Genomic DNA, 16,618 nt, shown 5'->3' on the forward strand with positions numbered 1-16,618 from the left:
GGGCCGCGCTAATACCAGCGGTGGAAATGGACCATTATTTAGGACTAAAACTCACACTGAATTTTTTAAATACATTCTAAAAGTTAAAAGAAAAACTCAAAATAATGCATGCAGAGCGTAACTTGGCCAATTCCCTCTTCTAATTCACATTCAAAAAAGAGCCATCACATTCTACAGACACCTCAAAACTAGTGACCCCTCGTCATACCACCACCAAGCCTTACAAAGCCAAGAGGAGAGCATAGAGAGGAGCCCCCTCAGCCAGCTGGGCCTGAGACTGACCCCCAACCCTCGCCAGCCTCAGGACAGCCCTCAGACTACCTGGCCCAACCAAATGACCACAAATCAAAAAGAAAACTATTACACAAAAACCCAAAGTAAATTAGATTGCTATTTGGCCCTAAATCGAGATTACATGGTGGCAGACTACCTGACCACTATTATTAACCCAAAATTGAGGAAGACATTGACCAGGTACAGACTCAGTGATCATAGCCTGGCAATAGAAACAGGCCGACACAGACAGACCTGGCTGCCCAGAGAGGACAGGCTGTGTTCACTCTGCTCCCAAGGAGAGGTGGACACAGAGCTGCAATTCCTGTTACACTGTGACAAATATAAAGAAATTAGAGGCTCATTCTCTCCCAAAATTAAGCAGAAATACAAAGAATTCGAAAATATCACGGACACATCTGCACTTCATTATCTTCTGGGAGAGAAACATGAATGCACCATTTTAGCAGCACATTATGTGTGGAGCTGCCATCAGCTGAGGGGCAGCCAGTGGACAGGAGAGCCGTCCACATCTGGATGAAACATATAGAACACTTAATACCCACTGATTAACTGACCCACATTTATTCTTCTTGGACACCCACTCATAATTCAGCTAGCATCCTGTTTATTGGTTTGCTTGGGTAATTTGTTGTTCCAAATAGGTTTTTTGGTCAACACTAATCTTTTATTTGATGTTATTTTTTTCAATTTTATTCTTCTTCGTTTTTTCCTCTCTTCTGAAGATTTAAAAATAACAATGGTTATTTACAGATTCTGTGAATCTTTTGTTAATATACTGTAAATGTAGTCTGATATTCAGAGTGCATCGTCAACTCATAAACTAATTTCCTCCTCTAGTCTGAGATTGCAGTCACTTCAGAGGATTTATATGAGGGGGTGGGCTTTGGTCTTCCCTAACCAATCGCTAGAGATCAAGGTGTCCACGGCAACCAGTGGCAGCACTGCACTAGTAGTAGCCATGCATAACAGAAACAGACACAGCAGGCTATCTCTACTTTGGCTACTAAATTTGGTAAGTTGTAAAAAAATTATATCAATGAGCAACGGATTGTCAAAACAAATTTGACCATTGATGAAAAACGTGGCTTGGACATCGATCCGTTAACATCCTTGGACATCGATCCGTTAACATCCTCCTAGCTATCAACAGCTCCGCTACGCCAGGCTGCGCCGGGACATTTCCTTGGGCGGCTGGCCGAGCAGGGGTTCACTTACTGCGGCCGCCGTAACGTTACTCCCCGCCCAGACAGCTCCAGCAGGCAGCGATCTCTCGCAGGCAAGACTGACTGACAACAGCGTTAGCCAATCAGTGCCCGTCATTGGATTTTTAACTGGAGAAAAAGCTTTTGCACATGACGATGCCAGACCAAGAACAGCCAAATCCACAACTGTGGAGTGGGCATGGCTTCAAAGGTCTGGAGCCAGGCTACTGTAAATGCCCACTATTTGCACTATCACCATTTAATTGCGCATTTATTACTGTTTTGTTGTTATTCTGAATTGATTCATGGTCAACAATAGTATTCTATTCTATTCTATTCTATTCTATTCTATTCTATTCTATTCTATCTGATCACATTCCATTTCATTTTCTTTTCTCTTCCTTTTTGAATATCTTCAGACTTTGTGATTTATGTTACTGGGTAACACAATTTCTTGTTTTCTGTTTTTGTTTCTTTGTAATTGCTAAGTGTAGCGAGTGTATGCTTTGGCAATGTAAGATGCACCTTATAATGCCAATAAAGCCCTTTTGAATTGTATTGAATTGAATTGAGAGAGGTTTGGTTTCAGGTCATTTCCCCACATCTCAACTGCTCATCCCCCAACCCCAGCATATGCTATGGACATGCTAATTTAGCTAGCCACAGCTTTTGTTTTGCATAATGGCCCTCTTCTGCTGCTGCTTCTCTCAGGTGTGCAGGTACAGTATGCATCGCCAAGGTACAATGTACAGTAAGCAGTGACATCACGGTTGGAATCAGGAGCAGGGCACACTGTGCAAAACTGCAAACATTTGAAGAAACCCCCCCCCAACAACAAACAAGCGAACGTGGAAGAAACACTGTAGTGTGAACAAAACCATAGGTTTAACTGCTACACAGTATGTCTGCAATGATGAGCCTTGTCATATCAGTAAAGCTGTTTGAAGTCAACTGAACAGTGACAGAAGAAAGGAACAGATGGCAAGAGATAAGGAGCAAGAGAGGGAGGACGAAGAGCAAGAGAGAGGGAACGAGAGAGAGAGAGGGAACGAGAGCGAGAGATGATGGAGGGATGGATGCACCAACAAATGGCTCAATATATCTCCTGTTGACAAAGCCACTGAGTGTGAAGCCAGAGAGAGAGAGAGAGAGAGAGAGACGGCGAGAGAGAGAGACGGAGAGAGAGATGCAACGAGCAAGGGAACAAATCAATGAATGAAGGAGTGTGGCTAACGTTTTTCTGACCGGGAGAAGGAGCGAGAGAAGAGGGGGATTAACAGAACAAACGGGATGAACGAATTTACGAATAGTTTCCTTTAAGCTCGGCGCGCGGCGGGGGAAATGGTGGAGAGAGAGAGGGAGAGGTGGAGAGAGGGAAAGAAAGAGAAGAGAAGAAAATGCAGTGAAAGGAGGAGAGAGCGATGAGAGAGAGAGTGAAATCAATTTTTAATTTTCAACTTGACTTTGATGAATGGAAGAGGTCTGCTATTGCCAAGGCCTTTTGGTATATGACAAAGCAAAGAGTACAATACATTTACATTAAAAATACATCACATTACAAAGTCATATAGCAAAAAAATAAAAAATAAAAAAACATTTGCACTGAATAGAAAAATCGATTCGGCACACTACAAGAAGAAGGGATCGAGGGAGTGAGAGCAAAGAAGATGAAAAAGGGATTAAAAGAGCCACGAGAGGTTACGGAAGAGAGAGAGAGAGAGAGAGAGAGAGAGAGAGAGAGAGAGAGAGAGATGAAAGAGGAGAAGTTGCTTTACACTTGAATGGTGGAAGGAGAGGTGGATGTGAGCAACCTTGAATTAAAGGGCCACTTTGTTGATTTTCAATCAGCTTTGTATCATTACAAAATCACTAGTATACAGTATATGCAAAAACAATGTTTAACTTCCCTCCATCTTGCGTGCACCAAGAGCTCCCCGTTCATTCACAGAACTTCCTGGTCCAAATGATGTCATTTGGAGCCGTTTTCCATGGTGTCACTATCACTATCACTATCATTAACACTATCACTATCGCTTTCTCTACCTGCATTCATCGGCAAACTGCTCCAAATGACATCATTATGACATTTGAACTGAGGATTTCGAAAATCATATATATTTTTGACCGACAACCGACCCTCATTAGCCGACTATTGGTCGGTTAACCGAGAAGATTAAAATGCGCTATTTGACTGTCTGTGCCCCATTAAACCATTACCACAACAAATGCTTGATTTGTTTTTCATTAGAAAGTGTTTACTTTTACATCTACAAGCAGAAAAAAACACATTAACAAAACGAAAAGACAAGTTGAATGCTCCAGCCATCTAAACAAAAACATTCCTCCGATAGGCTATACTGCTTAGAGCTGCACGCTTTGCATATTAAGGGCACATTCATGACACGCAGCCGCCCCGTGAAGTACGTGTTTGACCGGATGACAGCCCAGGCTGCAGGGCACACTGACGAAGCGCGCATCACTACAGTATCTTCTCCTTTTAGCAATAGTCTCACTAATCCCACAGCGGTTTACCTGCTTTTGAGATCTGCAAAAAATAGTTTGCTTCTCTCTCACCCCTTCTCCCTCTCTGCAGAGAGGGAGGGAAAGAGAGTGAGACCGAATGAGCCAGTGAAGAAAAAGTTATGTGCATGTTTTACAGTATATTCCATCATGTTTTACTCCAGACAGAGCAAGGTGTCGGGTTTCAGGTCATGGGCTCCTGTCCTGACCAAACTGAAAACCCGTTCAAACCATCTCTCTCTCTCTCTCTCTCTCTCTCTCTCTCTCTCTCTCTCTCTCTCTCGTATTAGCTGTAGTTACAGTAACAGTAGCCGTTTAAACCAGCTCTCTCTCTCTCTCTCTCTCTCTCTTGTATTAGCTGTAGTTAACGTTACGGTAGGCTGTCAGTGTTGATAGTAGAATTTACTTGTTAAAGACAAAGTATAATGCAAATTTGATGCCCTCTCCCTCCCTCCCTCCCTCCCTCCCTCTCTCTCTCTCTCTATCTCTCTCAAGTAAAACCTACCCACATGGCATGGCACGTGTTTAGGGGATGTGCATCTTTTTTTTTACCGTTTAACTGATAGTATTAATCGGTTAATGTTGAAGCGGTTGATTATCGGTTAAACGGTTATCGGTCGACATCCCTAATTTGAACCAGGAAGTTCTGTGAATGAACGGGGAGCTCTCAGTCCAGGCAAGATGGAGAGAAGTTAAACATTTGCATACTATACTAATGATTTTGTAATGATACAAAGCTGGTTGAAAATCAGCAAAGTGGTCCTTTAACTCATTGAGTGCCAATGACGTCTAAAGACGTCAATTCAAATAGTAACGTAGAGTGCCAATGACGTCTAAAGACGTCAATTGCGGTTTTTGACGGTGGGACGTGGATCAAAGCCTGATGCATCTCCTGTGAAAGTATGGGTGATTTTGAAGGTGTATAAGCTATTTTACGGACCCATTAGGTGGCAACAGTGCTCTCCAGATTTGAGAAAGGTGAGGAAAAACAGCAGAAAAAGCCGTGATGAAAGAGAAACCGATGCATGCTGGAACCAGAGCGGCACAGATTGCTCTGGCTGGAGCTAACGTTAGCTGCGAACAGCAGCCAATCCGCTCCCACAACTGAGCCCCTCTGTCTCTGCTGCGATAGTTTCTCCACACGATTAGCCGCCAGAAAAGAAAACCAAAGCCAAACCATTCTCATGAGAATGGTTTGGCTTTTCGGTGTCGCGCTGGGAGCCGGCGCACAAGGCGGAGCGCTCCGAAAATAGACTCTGGGTGCAGCGCACTTTGAAACGCGCAGCAGAAAGCCCAGAATCGGACGCAGCTTCATCCCAGCTCACAACCGAAACCCCAGAAACGCAGACGAACTCAGCGAGCCCGATCCAGACTCCCCCGACGAGCGGCCGCCATCCGAAAGTGGATCCGCCTCGCAGAGACTCGCCTGACACACGCAGCAGAGCGAGCAGAGCCACCAGAGACACTCCCACGGAGGAGGAGTTTGCAGTTGGGGGGGTGGGGGTGCTGTTTTATTGAAGGAAATTACTGTTCAGATGTTTCAGGTCAGAAATATTAGCTTCAGAGTCAGTGATTTGCTTGAAATGCTTCATTTCACAAAAGGCTCATTATCTCAGCTTCTAGTTTGAAACATCTGTTTTTGGTGAAATCAACCTATCTTCTCCGGCTGATAACTAAAGAACGGAAAATGATATCAATAAACTTTTTTTTGCTGATGATACAAGAGTCTCATCGTTCTTTGGGCGTGTTCGGTGTTTACATAGTAATATCACACAATATTCTGTGGGTTTTGAGTTATCACTGAAAACGCTCTGAAAGGGCTGGCACTGGGAGCATCCGTTTTCCAAAAGTGGCTGGTACTCAATGAGTTAAGGATAGAGAGAGAAAGAGAGAGAGGAAGAGAGACACTGAAAGAGAGGAGACACTGATGAGAGCCGCAATGGCAGGGCAAAGTCAATAGGAGAGCCACTTTTAAAGCTAAACTAAAGCTTCGAGAGCCGCAAAATTCTCGCGAGCCACTCAACGAGGAACTAGGACCTATAGGGAGACAGAGAGAGAGAGAGAGAGAGACCGAGCGGGGATAAGAGCATTTATTTTAGACAGAAAGAAGAGATCTAGATTGGATAAGTGTTTTGTTGGATAGTCGCCTAAAGATAAATAACAACAGAGGACACTGCTGATGGGTCATCGGCATCGCACACACGCACGCGGTTGCACGCACGCACGCACGCACGCACGCACACACACACACACACACACACACACACACACACACACACACACACACACACACACACACACACACACACACAGGTTCTCCCTCTTTAGCTCTTTCTGTCTCTCTCTTTGCTTCTGCCTCTCTCTCTCTCTCTGTTTTTTCTGGCTCAGCCTTTGGGGGGTGACTACGCACGTTAGTCCGATCTAGAGTCCTGCATTCTGGCCCCTAGGGGCCAGAATATCACTAGCCTGCCTGTTTTTTGTTTTGTTTTGCTTTTTTAACGATTGAACTGACACATTGTGGTGTTCAAAGTGTTTTGATGAACTTTTTTTGCATAGTGCTGATTTGATAGGCTTAGGGCTATCCGAAATTGATCAAACACATAAGGTTCAGGGGGAGGAGGGGTAGGGCCGGGGCCGGGCTTAATTGTGACAAGCCGTAGGGCTCACATCGGGCTCTGGCCTGAACAGGTAGGGCCCGGGCAGGGCTAGGGCCTAGATTTGAGGCCCGTGCAGGGCTCTAGTCCGATCATGCTTACTGTCATGCATGCATACATTTGACTTCTGGGTTATAGTCAGGGTTATCCTCAACACAAATATATCAGCCATCGTCAGAAATTAGGGACCAATGTCTTTTCACAGCACCCCAAGTTTCAGATATACTTATTTCAACATACAGTAAAAAACGCTTGATCTAGTCAGCATTGTCCTGATATATCCGTCATTGTCAGAACATATGGAGCTGTGTTTTTACAGCACATCCAGTTTGAGAAAGGAAGTAATTTCAAGTTACAGTGAGACTTTGACTTTGAAATGATCTAAAAGGAAACAGTCAAAAGGTTTGATTTTGCCTTAGTATGCAGTCAGGGTTGTCCTGAACTCAATATATCGAGCCTTTGGGGGGGTGCCAAAAATCCCTCTATGCAGGAAAACCCCTGCTCTCTCTCTCTCTCACTATCTCTATCTCGTTCTCCCACACATGCACAACCCTCAGATCCTCAGAAGAGCCTTGTATCTGAACACACACACATACATGCACGCAGACACACATGCACACTCGCACACACACACACACACACACACACCTTGAGCTCCTCCACAGCCTTGCGCAGCTCTTCGGGGGTTTTGTATGTGAAGTCTCTCTCCAGGTAGTCCTCCTCGGCCTGGTTGATCCACTCCTGCATCTCCTGCATCTCCTTCCTCAGAGCCATGGTCTTATCCAGGCCGCCTTTCAGAGCTGACTTCTTAGCATAGGCCTACACACACACACACACACACACACAGACACACACACACACACACACACACGCACGCATGCACGCACACACACACACACACACACACACACACACACACACACACACCATTATATACACACACATAAAAGTAGGGAAACACACTTGTGATGAAGGTTTTCTTTAAAGCCCTGACACACCGGGGTGATTATCATTTGTCGGTGACGTCTCGACCGCCGGGAAGCGTCTGTGGTCTAAGTCTTTGTGGTGTGTTAGGGTTAGGGTTTAGTGTCCTGCACCATTGGTACAAGTTTGTGGCTTTTTCAGCCAATTCTACATGTTAAATCAGCGTCGGGCCGGTTGTGCGAGAAATCACTCTGATTGGTCGGTCAGCTAGTCTCTTAGAACAGACGAGTTGGCTTCCGCAATTTTCAAATGCTTCCGCCATACCGTCTGTACTTCATGGGGGAGAATCATGCACCAACCGGAATGGGAAGCAGAAAGGCGGGTCTTCCGCGCATTAGTCCAATCAGAATCCAATATGCCGGCAGAAAGGCGGGTCTTCCGCTCATTAGTCCAATCAGAATCCAATATGCCGCATTCGCGTGTCGTGATTGGTCGGATTCCGTAGAACTTCCTTCCAGTCTGAAGGTTTTTTTCCCAACTTCCTTGTGCATGTTCTGGGGGTGTAACGTACAGACTGTATATAGCTGCATTCGCCGGATGTAGATGATACAGTCTGTTTTAAGAGACTATCGGTCAGCTGGTTAAGCAAAGCAGTGCAGGAGAAAAGAGGGCGCACATAAGCTGATGATTTCAATACATGACACTGAGCCTGACACTGTATATGATCACCCATTTAGTGCATTTATTTGTCACCTCCGCCTCTTCCTATATTCTTCCACAAGCAAAAGACCAGGCAAGGGCTGACAACGCCAGTGCCATTTGCAGCTTTTTATCAGACATATCCTGGATTAAAAGTAGCTGCAGTATATTATGAAACTGTTTCAGTGGTGAGAGAGAGTGGTGTGAAAATGATAGGCAAACGCTGCTTTGTTTCATGTATCTGGTTTGTATATCTGCAGTCCTATGGTCTCACGCAGGTGCAGAATGTACGTGCTAATTGACTGTCGGCTGTAGTCTTTGTGGTGTGTTCAAGTACAACTTTTCTGGCTCCGACACAGGCGATGTGAGCCCACAACAGTCGGCCTTCGCTGCCGCTAGTTCTTTCTATATATTTTTTATATATACACGCACGCACGCACGCACGCACGCACGCACACACACACACACACACACACACACACACACACACACACACACACACACACACACACACACACACACACACACACACACACACACACACACACACACACCTGTTTGCAGACATTCTCCCATTGGCCGTTGAGGGCGTCCAGTTCTTTCTGGATGTGGATGGCAAACGGTGGCTCCGCCTCCTTCTTGAGGAACTGGCCCACCTCGTTGATGCCGTTCAGACTAGGCTGGATGGTGTGGATGTCATTCACCAGGGCCTGGCCAATCAAAATGCAGGGCACACATCACTTTTCTTTCTCCCCATATTCAGTTCTCCTGCCTCCCCGAAGGTCCGTGCCCCACAGGTTTGTGAAACTCTGGTTTGGTCAGAGATCTAACTGGGTTGCCAGGTTTGAGGTGTTTCAGGCCTTTCTCACCGTGCATTGCTCTAGCTGTTTCTCCAGCGCCTCGGAGTCACCCAGCGCCGGCCATTCCTCGTTTAGGAAGACGTCCACGTCTGCCATCCACTTCTTCAGTGTCTTCACATCGTTCTGACAGAGAGGGAGATACAGACAGACAGCAATCAGTCGTCAAATAAAGTAGTACTTGGATAAAACGTGAATAACAAACCCCATAAAATATTAACATATACGCACATCACTTAGAGGGGTGCTGGGTTAGATAGACATCATAGTAGAGAGAATAGAACCCGCAAACACTTATACTCCAAAGTAGAATACTTTACTTAAGACAACGGTTCGAGCCTCAGCTCTTCATCAGGTCATCTGAACAATAACAAACCCCTCCAGCCCCTCTCACCTCAAACTGCATGAGTTTGGCCATGAGCTCCTGGATCTTCTGGGTGTTCTCCGTCAGCGTGGCTCCCAGTCGTCTCCAACGCGCCATGATGGAATCCATCTCTATCCGGTACCTACAGTAACACATACAGTATTTAGATTCATAGTAGTATTCAGTCAGGATTGGAACACTGTCGTCATAGATTTAACCATTTATTGCAACAAATGGAAATATGTTTGGCACTGATGGCTCCGCTCTTAAGATGCTCCCTGGATTAGCCAAGCAGCATGCGAAGATAAACAGATGCAGAATCTTCCATGGGTATACAAGAGTAAGACATTGAATACAAGTTTAACCTTTGAGCCATGCATGACTCTGAACTAGAAAGGTGAAGGCTGGGTGGAGGAGACAAAGCTTTGACAGCAACAGCAGCAGCAGTGATGTGGGTGTCTGCATCGGCAACCCGATCTAAAAAAATTTGTAAAATGGCAACGTTTGGACCAATGTTGCTATGTTACAATTTCAGCGCCAAAATTGTAAGATGGTAACAGTTTTTTTTCGGAGGTCTCCGACCCCACGGACCCCGACCCCACGGACCCCTCTAACTTCTCCCAGACCCTAACCCTAACCCTAACCTCTCCCCAGACCCTAACCCTAAACCTAACCTCTCCCAGCCCTCAAATGTTACCATTTTACAATTTTGGAGCCAAAATTGTAACATAGCAACATTGGTCCAAAACGTAAAAAAAAAAATTAGACTGTGTTGGCATTGGTGAAGCAAGGATCAGTGTAGAAGAGAGCATATTTAAATGGACTGCCTTGATGTCAGAATGTGATTGGTGAATGATTATGGTGCAAACACACCAGACGCAGAAGCGCTGCAAAGCGCCCTTCCGGCGGCCTTGTTAACAGATTAGACTGTTCAGCCCAGCCGTGCCGTCCCTGCAGCGACAGTTTCAGCGTCTGGTCTACTTTTTGCGTGAGCTGCTAGTGATTGTGTCAAGCCAGGCAGGAAGTCAATAAGTTGTGACCGGCACGGAGAAAAACAGAGCATATCTGGTGTGAACGGCCAGACTCCTGCTCAATTTACGTGCAGCGGTGCTTTCGCAGCTGGTGTGTTTGAGGCGTTAGAAACGCTGATCCAAACAGCAGGCTGTCAGCTGATCCAAACAGCAGGCTGTCAGCTGATCCAAACAGCAGGCTGTCAGCTGATCCAAACAGCAGGCTGTCAGCTGATAACGTGATAACAATTTATATACAGTATTCATGATTAATCTAAGAGGCCATTTACACCTGGCATTAACATGTGTTTTCTGTCATCAGATTACAATCAGATTGTGCTTTATCACTTGAAAGTACAGGTGGAAACACCCCCAAAACGCATTGAAGAAGGATTGCAATCTGATCGGCCAAACCAATGCATCCCAGGTGGTCTGGGATGCATTGTGTACACCAGTGGTTCCCAACCTACGGTACGCGTACCGTAGGTGGTACTTGCGCCCCCTGCTGGTGGTACTTGGAAGGCTCTGTGAAAAAAAAAAAAAAAAAAAAAGAAAAAAAAAAGAAATTGTGCAAAATCCATGGTGGTCATTAGTAGTAGTTTTCAAACATGTGAAAGTGAAATAATAATAATAATTATTAATATTATTGGCAGTGTTTCTCAAGGTAGGTGGTACTTGCGCCCCCCCCTGCTGGTGGTACTTGATCCCTGGAATCCCAATGTTTAAATTATGAAATAAACCCAACTTTAAAATCAATTGTAAAACATGTTTATCTATCAAAATAATACTACGAATGAAAATAAACTTGTGATCATTGAAATTGAGGTTTATTTTGTTGTCTTGAGATTTAGAAACAAATATTTGTTTCTGACGGACACTATACCTGTTGAGCATGCACAATTACCTGCCCGCCCCCCATGGTTACACAAGTGGTGAACAAAGACGAGGAGGGATGCTAAAGTGGATCAAAACGGGAGGGAATCGTAAAAGAGCTGTAGTAGAGGAGAGCAGCAACGATGAAGCACAAGGAGGTGAAGACAGCAGTCAACCCAGCACAAGTGCAGCTGCTGCAGGTTGCACAGGCTGCAGGTTGAAATAAATTTGCCTCCTGCGTGAACTGTGCATAGCTGAATAGACTGTATTTTAACGTCGGTCATATGGTGGTACTTGGAGAGCCAACTACTTTCTCAGGTGGTACTTGGTGTAAAAAGGTTGGGAACCACTGGTGTACACAATAATGAACACAAGTGTAAATGCAATGTGTCCTCTCAATCAGCAACTGTATGCGAATTGAGAGGACACTCATTTCTGCCATCAGATTGCAATCAGATTGAAATCTGATGGCAGAAAACGCATGTTAACACCAGGTGTAAATGGCCTCTACGTAGTCATAACACATCTCATAATATTTAAAATGTTGTCTATATATAGCTAGGGTTAAAACGATTTATCAGATTGTCAATGTATCGGGCCAAACGTTGGCCATTTATTAAAAATCAGATCTCAGCCAGCCATTCACCTTGTTTGATTACATGTATTGTATAATTGATCAGTATTACAGTGCATGCTGAATGAATTCTGGTATGTATGCATGAATATGGCATTATTTATGTTATTATCCTGGGCTTGACATATCCACTCTATTCCATGTCTACCTCTGGCTGATGTCTGCCGGCGCTTTCTGGAAGACAGCCTCCACGGCCGAGGTAACGTAGTCTATCTCCCCCTGGTGGTCAGCCAGAGCTGCCTGCAGCGACTGGAGAGAGAGAGAGAAAGAGGTGGAGAGAGAGACATTGGTAACACTTCACGTTATGTGTTGCTCACGAAATACGTAAAATAACTAATAACAATTTCACAAATAAAATGGAATCATATACACTTTTAATATGCGTACAGGATGCTTGTCACATGCAGTGTTGCCAGGCAGTCCAGCAGCTTGTCTGGAAATCAATCATCATATTAGCATTTCCTTGACACATCTATCAACAAGCACTCCCTCTGTAGAGCAGGACAATACAAGGCTGACATCTTCATGCCACTTATCGGAAAACTGTCTATCATGTGTTCCCCCTGACCCCATGTAAATGCCATGAAGTCCAAATGATCTTTTTCAAAATCATTTTCACAGCATGGCTTGACTCTGAGTAAGAGACTTTTGTGTTTAAACAATAAATTGCCAAAATCGACCATGTGCTCCAGAATTCATCTTTTATTTCCATCTCTTTTCTGAGAGGCAGCAGGTCTGCAAGGTTCGTCAGCTGAAGCGCGGATATTCCCTTTTTGCTCCTTTTCCCAACATGTGTGTTTTGTTATACACAGAAGAGAGTGGAGAGAGCCAGGGAAGTGAGATACAGCAGGGATGACAGCCTGGAGAGGTTATGAGCTGAGCAGCCAAGTCGCCTGGTTGCCGCTGTTAACATTTCCATAATGAAAGCCTTTTCATAGCGTTGGCTTTTACTTAAGCTACCATGCAGAATGAATGAAGAATGGACAGGTACAGTAGGGACATTCCTGTCCAACCTGAGATCAGGTACAGTAGGGACATTCCTGTCCAACCTGAGATCGTTTGCAGCGGGAATATCTTGAGAAAGAAGTTCCTTGTTCACTCCAAGGTGGCTCACAGGCTTTAGTGTAGCTTAGTTGAAGGACACAACTCCTGGACAGTTACATTTTTTCCTGGACAGGGGTTTTGAACAGGACAGGTTTCCTGGACAGGGGTTTTGAACAGGACAGGTTTTCTGGACAGGGGTTTTGAAAGCCAGTAATCTCTCTCTACACATGGAGAAGTAATCCTTGATTTACTGGTTTTGAGCAACAGCCCTATAACCCCATTTGTGCTAGACTGTAAGAACTATTCCCTAGCATCTCACTGAAGGGGGTAGTTTGTAGCTCAGTTTCTGAAGCCAACGTGAAAGTGTCTAAAACCTGCATTATTTCGAATGGCCTGATGGGGGAGACTCCACTGGTTGCAAAAAGAAGTCTATTTGTATAGATGTCAATGGTAAAATGACCCTATTTCTCTCTTGATTTATGACCTCAGTAAAACACTTTCCTAATGAGTTTATGGTCTCAATCGCTAGTTTCAAGTCTTCTTCAATACAGCATGATAATAATAATCATAATAATAATAATTCATTTTAGGGTTTTTTTAAGTGGCAGCTCATCATTCAGACCCTTGGGAGACAAAGTTTGTAAAGAATAGATCCAGAACGCTTCACGTCTCTTCAGGATAAGGTCATGGTCACCACCCCTAGGTGGTAACTTAACCTGCTCCAATCCAAAAAACCGTAAGGATGAAATATGTTTAAAATCATTAAAATGTATAGCAACAGGGTAATCACGATCGTTTCGTCGTATGGAACTCTAATGCTCACTAATGCGTTGTTTTAATTTCCTAGTGGTTTTGCCAACATAGGATAACCCACACGGACAGCGCAACATATAGACAACATGAGTGGAAGAGCAGGTAATCACGCTTTTAATAGGAAAGCGTTTACCTGTGTGTGGATGATTGAAGTGTGTCATTTTGGACATATTGTTACACTGAGCACAGTTCCCACAGCGATAATTCCCATTGGGGAGAGGAGTGAGACGCGTCTGGATCCGTCTAGGTTCTTTCTGTGCAAAATATGCATGTACCAATTGGTCTCTAAGGTTGCGATCGCGTTTAAAAACAAAGAGGGGAAGCTCTTGAAAGACAGAGGATAGTTCTGGATCTGACTTTAAAATGTGCCAGTGTCTTTTAAAGACCGATTTAATAATGTGTGAGTTTGGAGAGTATGTGGTAACACATGTGACAGAAAACTTTTTGGTGTTCTTGTTGCTAGTGCCTAAAAGTTCAGAGCGAGATTTTTGGAGTGCTGTGTTGTATGCTTGGTCCACCCATAAAACAGGGTATCCTCGCTGAACAAACCTGGATTTCATGTCACTGGCTTTTTCAATGAAATCTTCAGTGGAATGGCAAATCCTTCTGAGTCTATAAAACTGACTTTTAGGAAGACCCCTCTTCAGAGGTGTAGGATGGGAACTGGTGGCCAATAGCAATGTGTTTCTGTCAGTCTCCTTCCTATACAAGGTTGTGAATAAGACACCAGAATTTCTCATGACCCACATGTCTAAAAATGCACCTTCTCTTTGCTATAATCCATAGAGAATTTTAGGTTGGAGACAAAGCTGTTCAACAGTGTAAAAAATTCATTCAGTTCATCAATATTGCCCTGGTAAATACAAAAATATCATCAATGTAACGGTACCATTTTAAGATTTTATTCAAATGGCTATTTCTACCTGGATTAAAGACACAAGACTCTTCAAAGAAACCCATATATAAATTTGCATAGTTCGGGGCACAAATAGAGCCCATGCTTGTACCAGATATCTGAAGATAGAAGTCGTTATCAAAACAAAAATAGTTATATTTCATGACAAGACCTGCCAAGTAAAGGATAAATTCATTAGGAGGATTTGCTGTGTCATCTCGATACTGTAAAAAGAAGTTGAGAGCCTCAAGGCCTCCATCATGTGGTATGTTGGTATACAGACTTGCTACGTCTAAAGGGGCATTCACACCGAGATATTTATTTTTCGCTCTGTCGCTCAAGTCAACCCTTTGGAATCGCTCTGTCGCTCTGTTTAAATCGCTCATCAACAGGCACACGAAATGACGGACATGTGGGGGATATAACGTTACGCAATGTCATGCTGTTTGTCCACTACGAGCCACCGTCATTGTTTACAAGCTAAGCCTATCAGCGTGCTCCTAATGCGAGCTGCATACCGGTAGTACAGACTTCACTTCATGTCAGCTGTCAGCCTGTCAATGTGGTTTGTTGCCACACAATAAACCAGCGGTTTGTTCCAAGCCAGTGTGATCCTTGACTCGCTCTCACACGGCAGCCAATCAGCATTGAACAGCGAGCGACTGATGCCAGCGTATTTTCGCTCGAGTTGGAATATTTCATCTTGAGCGACGAGCGTATTTTCTCCCTGTCGCTCTGTCTCTGCCGCTCGGACGCCCAGCGATTATTCTCCCAGGCGAATATACGCTCAATCGCTCGTTTGCATTGACTTTGTATGTAAAGTCGACGCCAGCAACAAACTTTAATAGGTCGGTGTGAACGCAGCTTAAGGTTAATAAAAATGCATCATCTGGGATATCATTAAAGGAGGACTTACCTCCAAAACACTTTTTTTCAGCTTTTAACCAATATATATGACTTTGGGGGTGATGTGTGAAGAATTCTGGTCAGAATTTCCACATTTGACACCAAACTGTTGCCATTTTACCATTTGTATCATTTTTCAGCAGCATATCTGGCATAAGCGCCCTCTTAGGGTCAAAGACTGCTTTTTTTTTTTTCTCAAATGAATGGGAGATTTGGTACAACCTGACGTCAGGTTGTCCCCAAAGACTATGGGATTTCAAGATAATTACTCCCCTACCCCCCCTGTACCCTTTCAGCTCCTCAGAACTCCAAGCCTATTCTTATTGAAGTTTGCTCTTAAAATACTGAACCAAACGTTGTCAAAGTTGGCACATGTCTTAATTATAGTTAGTTTCCCGCTGAATGTGTCACTACTTTATTAATATCTTACCTGAATAAGCTCGATTGATGATGTATATATTATCAGTCCGAGTTGCAAGCAGCTGTCTCCAGCCCAGGCATGCGGGAGAGAGTCGTATTGTAAACCTCATGCACTAGCTCCAAGCTCCGCGGGCGCGCGCAGCAGAGCAGAGCTCTCTGTGCTCTGAGAGTAGAGAGAGCAGTCTGATATTTCCGCAAACAAATATGGTCGCAGTTTAGCGCACATGTAAAATATAACGCTATACTACGACGTGACAACGTGACAAAGCTTCTCTAAACACATCGGCTACTATCATTTCCCTGCATCCCTCCTACTGAGATTATATCGGTAATGATTTTGGACAGACTGAATGCGCGGAGGAGAAGGAGAGATCTGCAGCTCTGCCCTGAGTAGCCCTGAGAGACACTCGCCTCGCTCCGACTACTGTGCCCGTCTGTGAAAAGCGTCCTGTCCAGTCGCACCTTCGCAAACAGATGCGGGATTCCCTCAATCCTGTACCCAATCT

At 44.4% G+C, this 16,618-nt stretch overlaps 1 protein-coding gene across 1 annotated transcript in view; it reads right to left on the reverse strand.

The window, feature by feature from the left end:
* dmd (dystrophin) overlaps positions 1 to 16,618 on the reverse strand; it is a gene marked incomplete at its 5' end in the record, with an annotated part of 540,780 nt that overhangs the window by 192,888 nt on the left and 331,274 nt on the right. Inside the window, 5 exons of the mRNA XM_083633507.1 lie at positions 7,322 to 7,492; positions 8,851 to 9,006; positions 9,166 to 9,279; positions 9,548 to 9,659; positions 12,183 to 12,283. Of these exons, the coding sequence (XP_083489633.1) occupies positions 7,322 to 7,492; positions 8,851 to 9,006; positions 9,166 to 9,279; positions 9,548 to 9,659; positions 12,183 to 12,283 (654 nt within the window). The remainder of the gene's footprint in view (positions 1 to 7,321; positions 7,493 to 8,850; positions 9,007 to 9,165; positions 9,280 to 9,547; positions 9,660 to 12,182; positions 12,284 to 16,618) is intronic.

Source organism: Poromitra crassiceps, assembly GCF_964638095.1.
Source record: "Poromitra crassiceps genome assembly, chromosome: 3".
NCBI classification, from domain to species: domain Eukaryota; kingdom Metazoa; phylum Chordata; class Actinopteri; order Beryciformes; family Melamphaidae; genus Poromitra; species Poromitra crassiceps.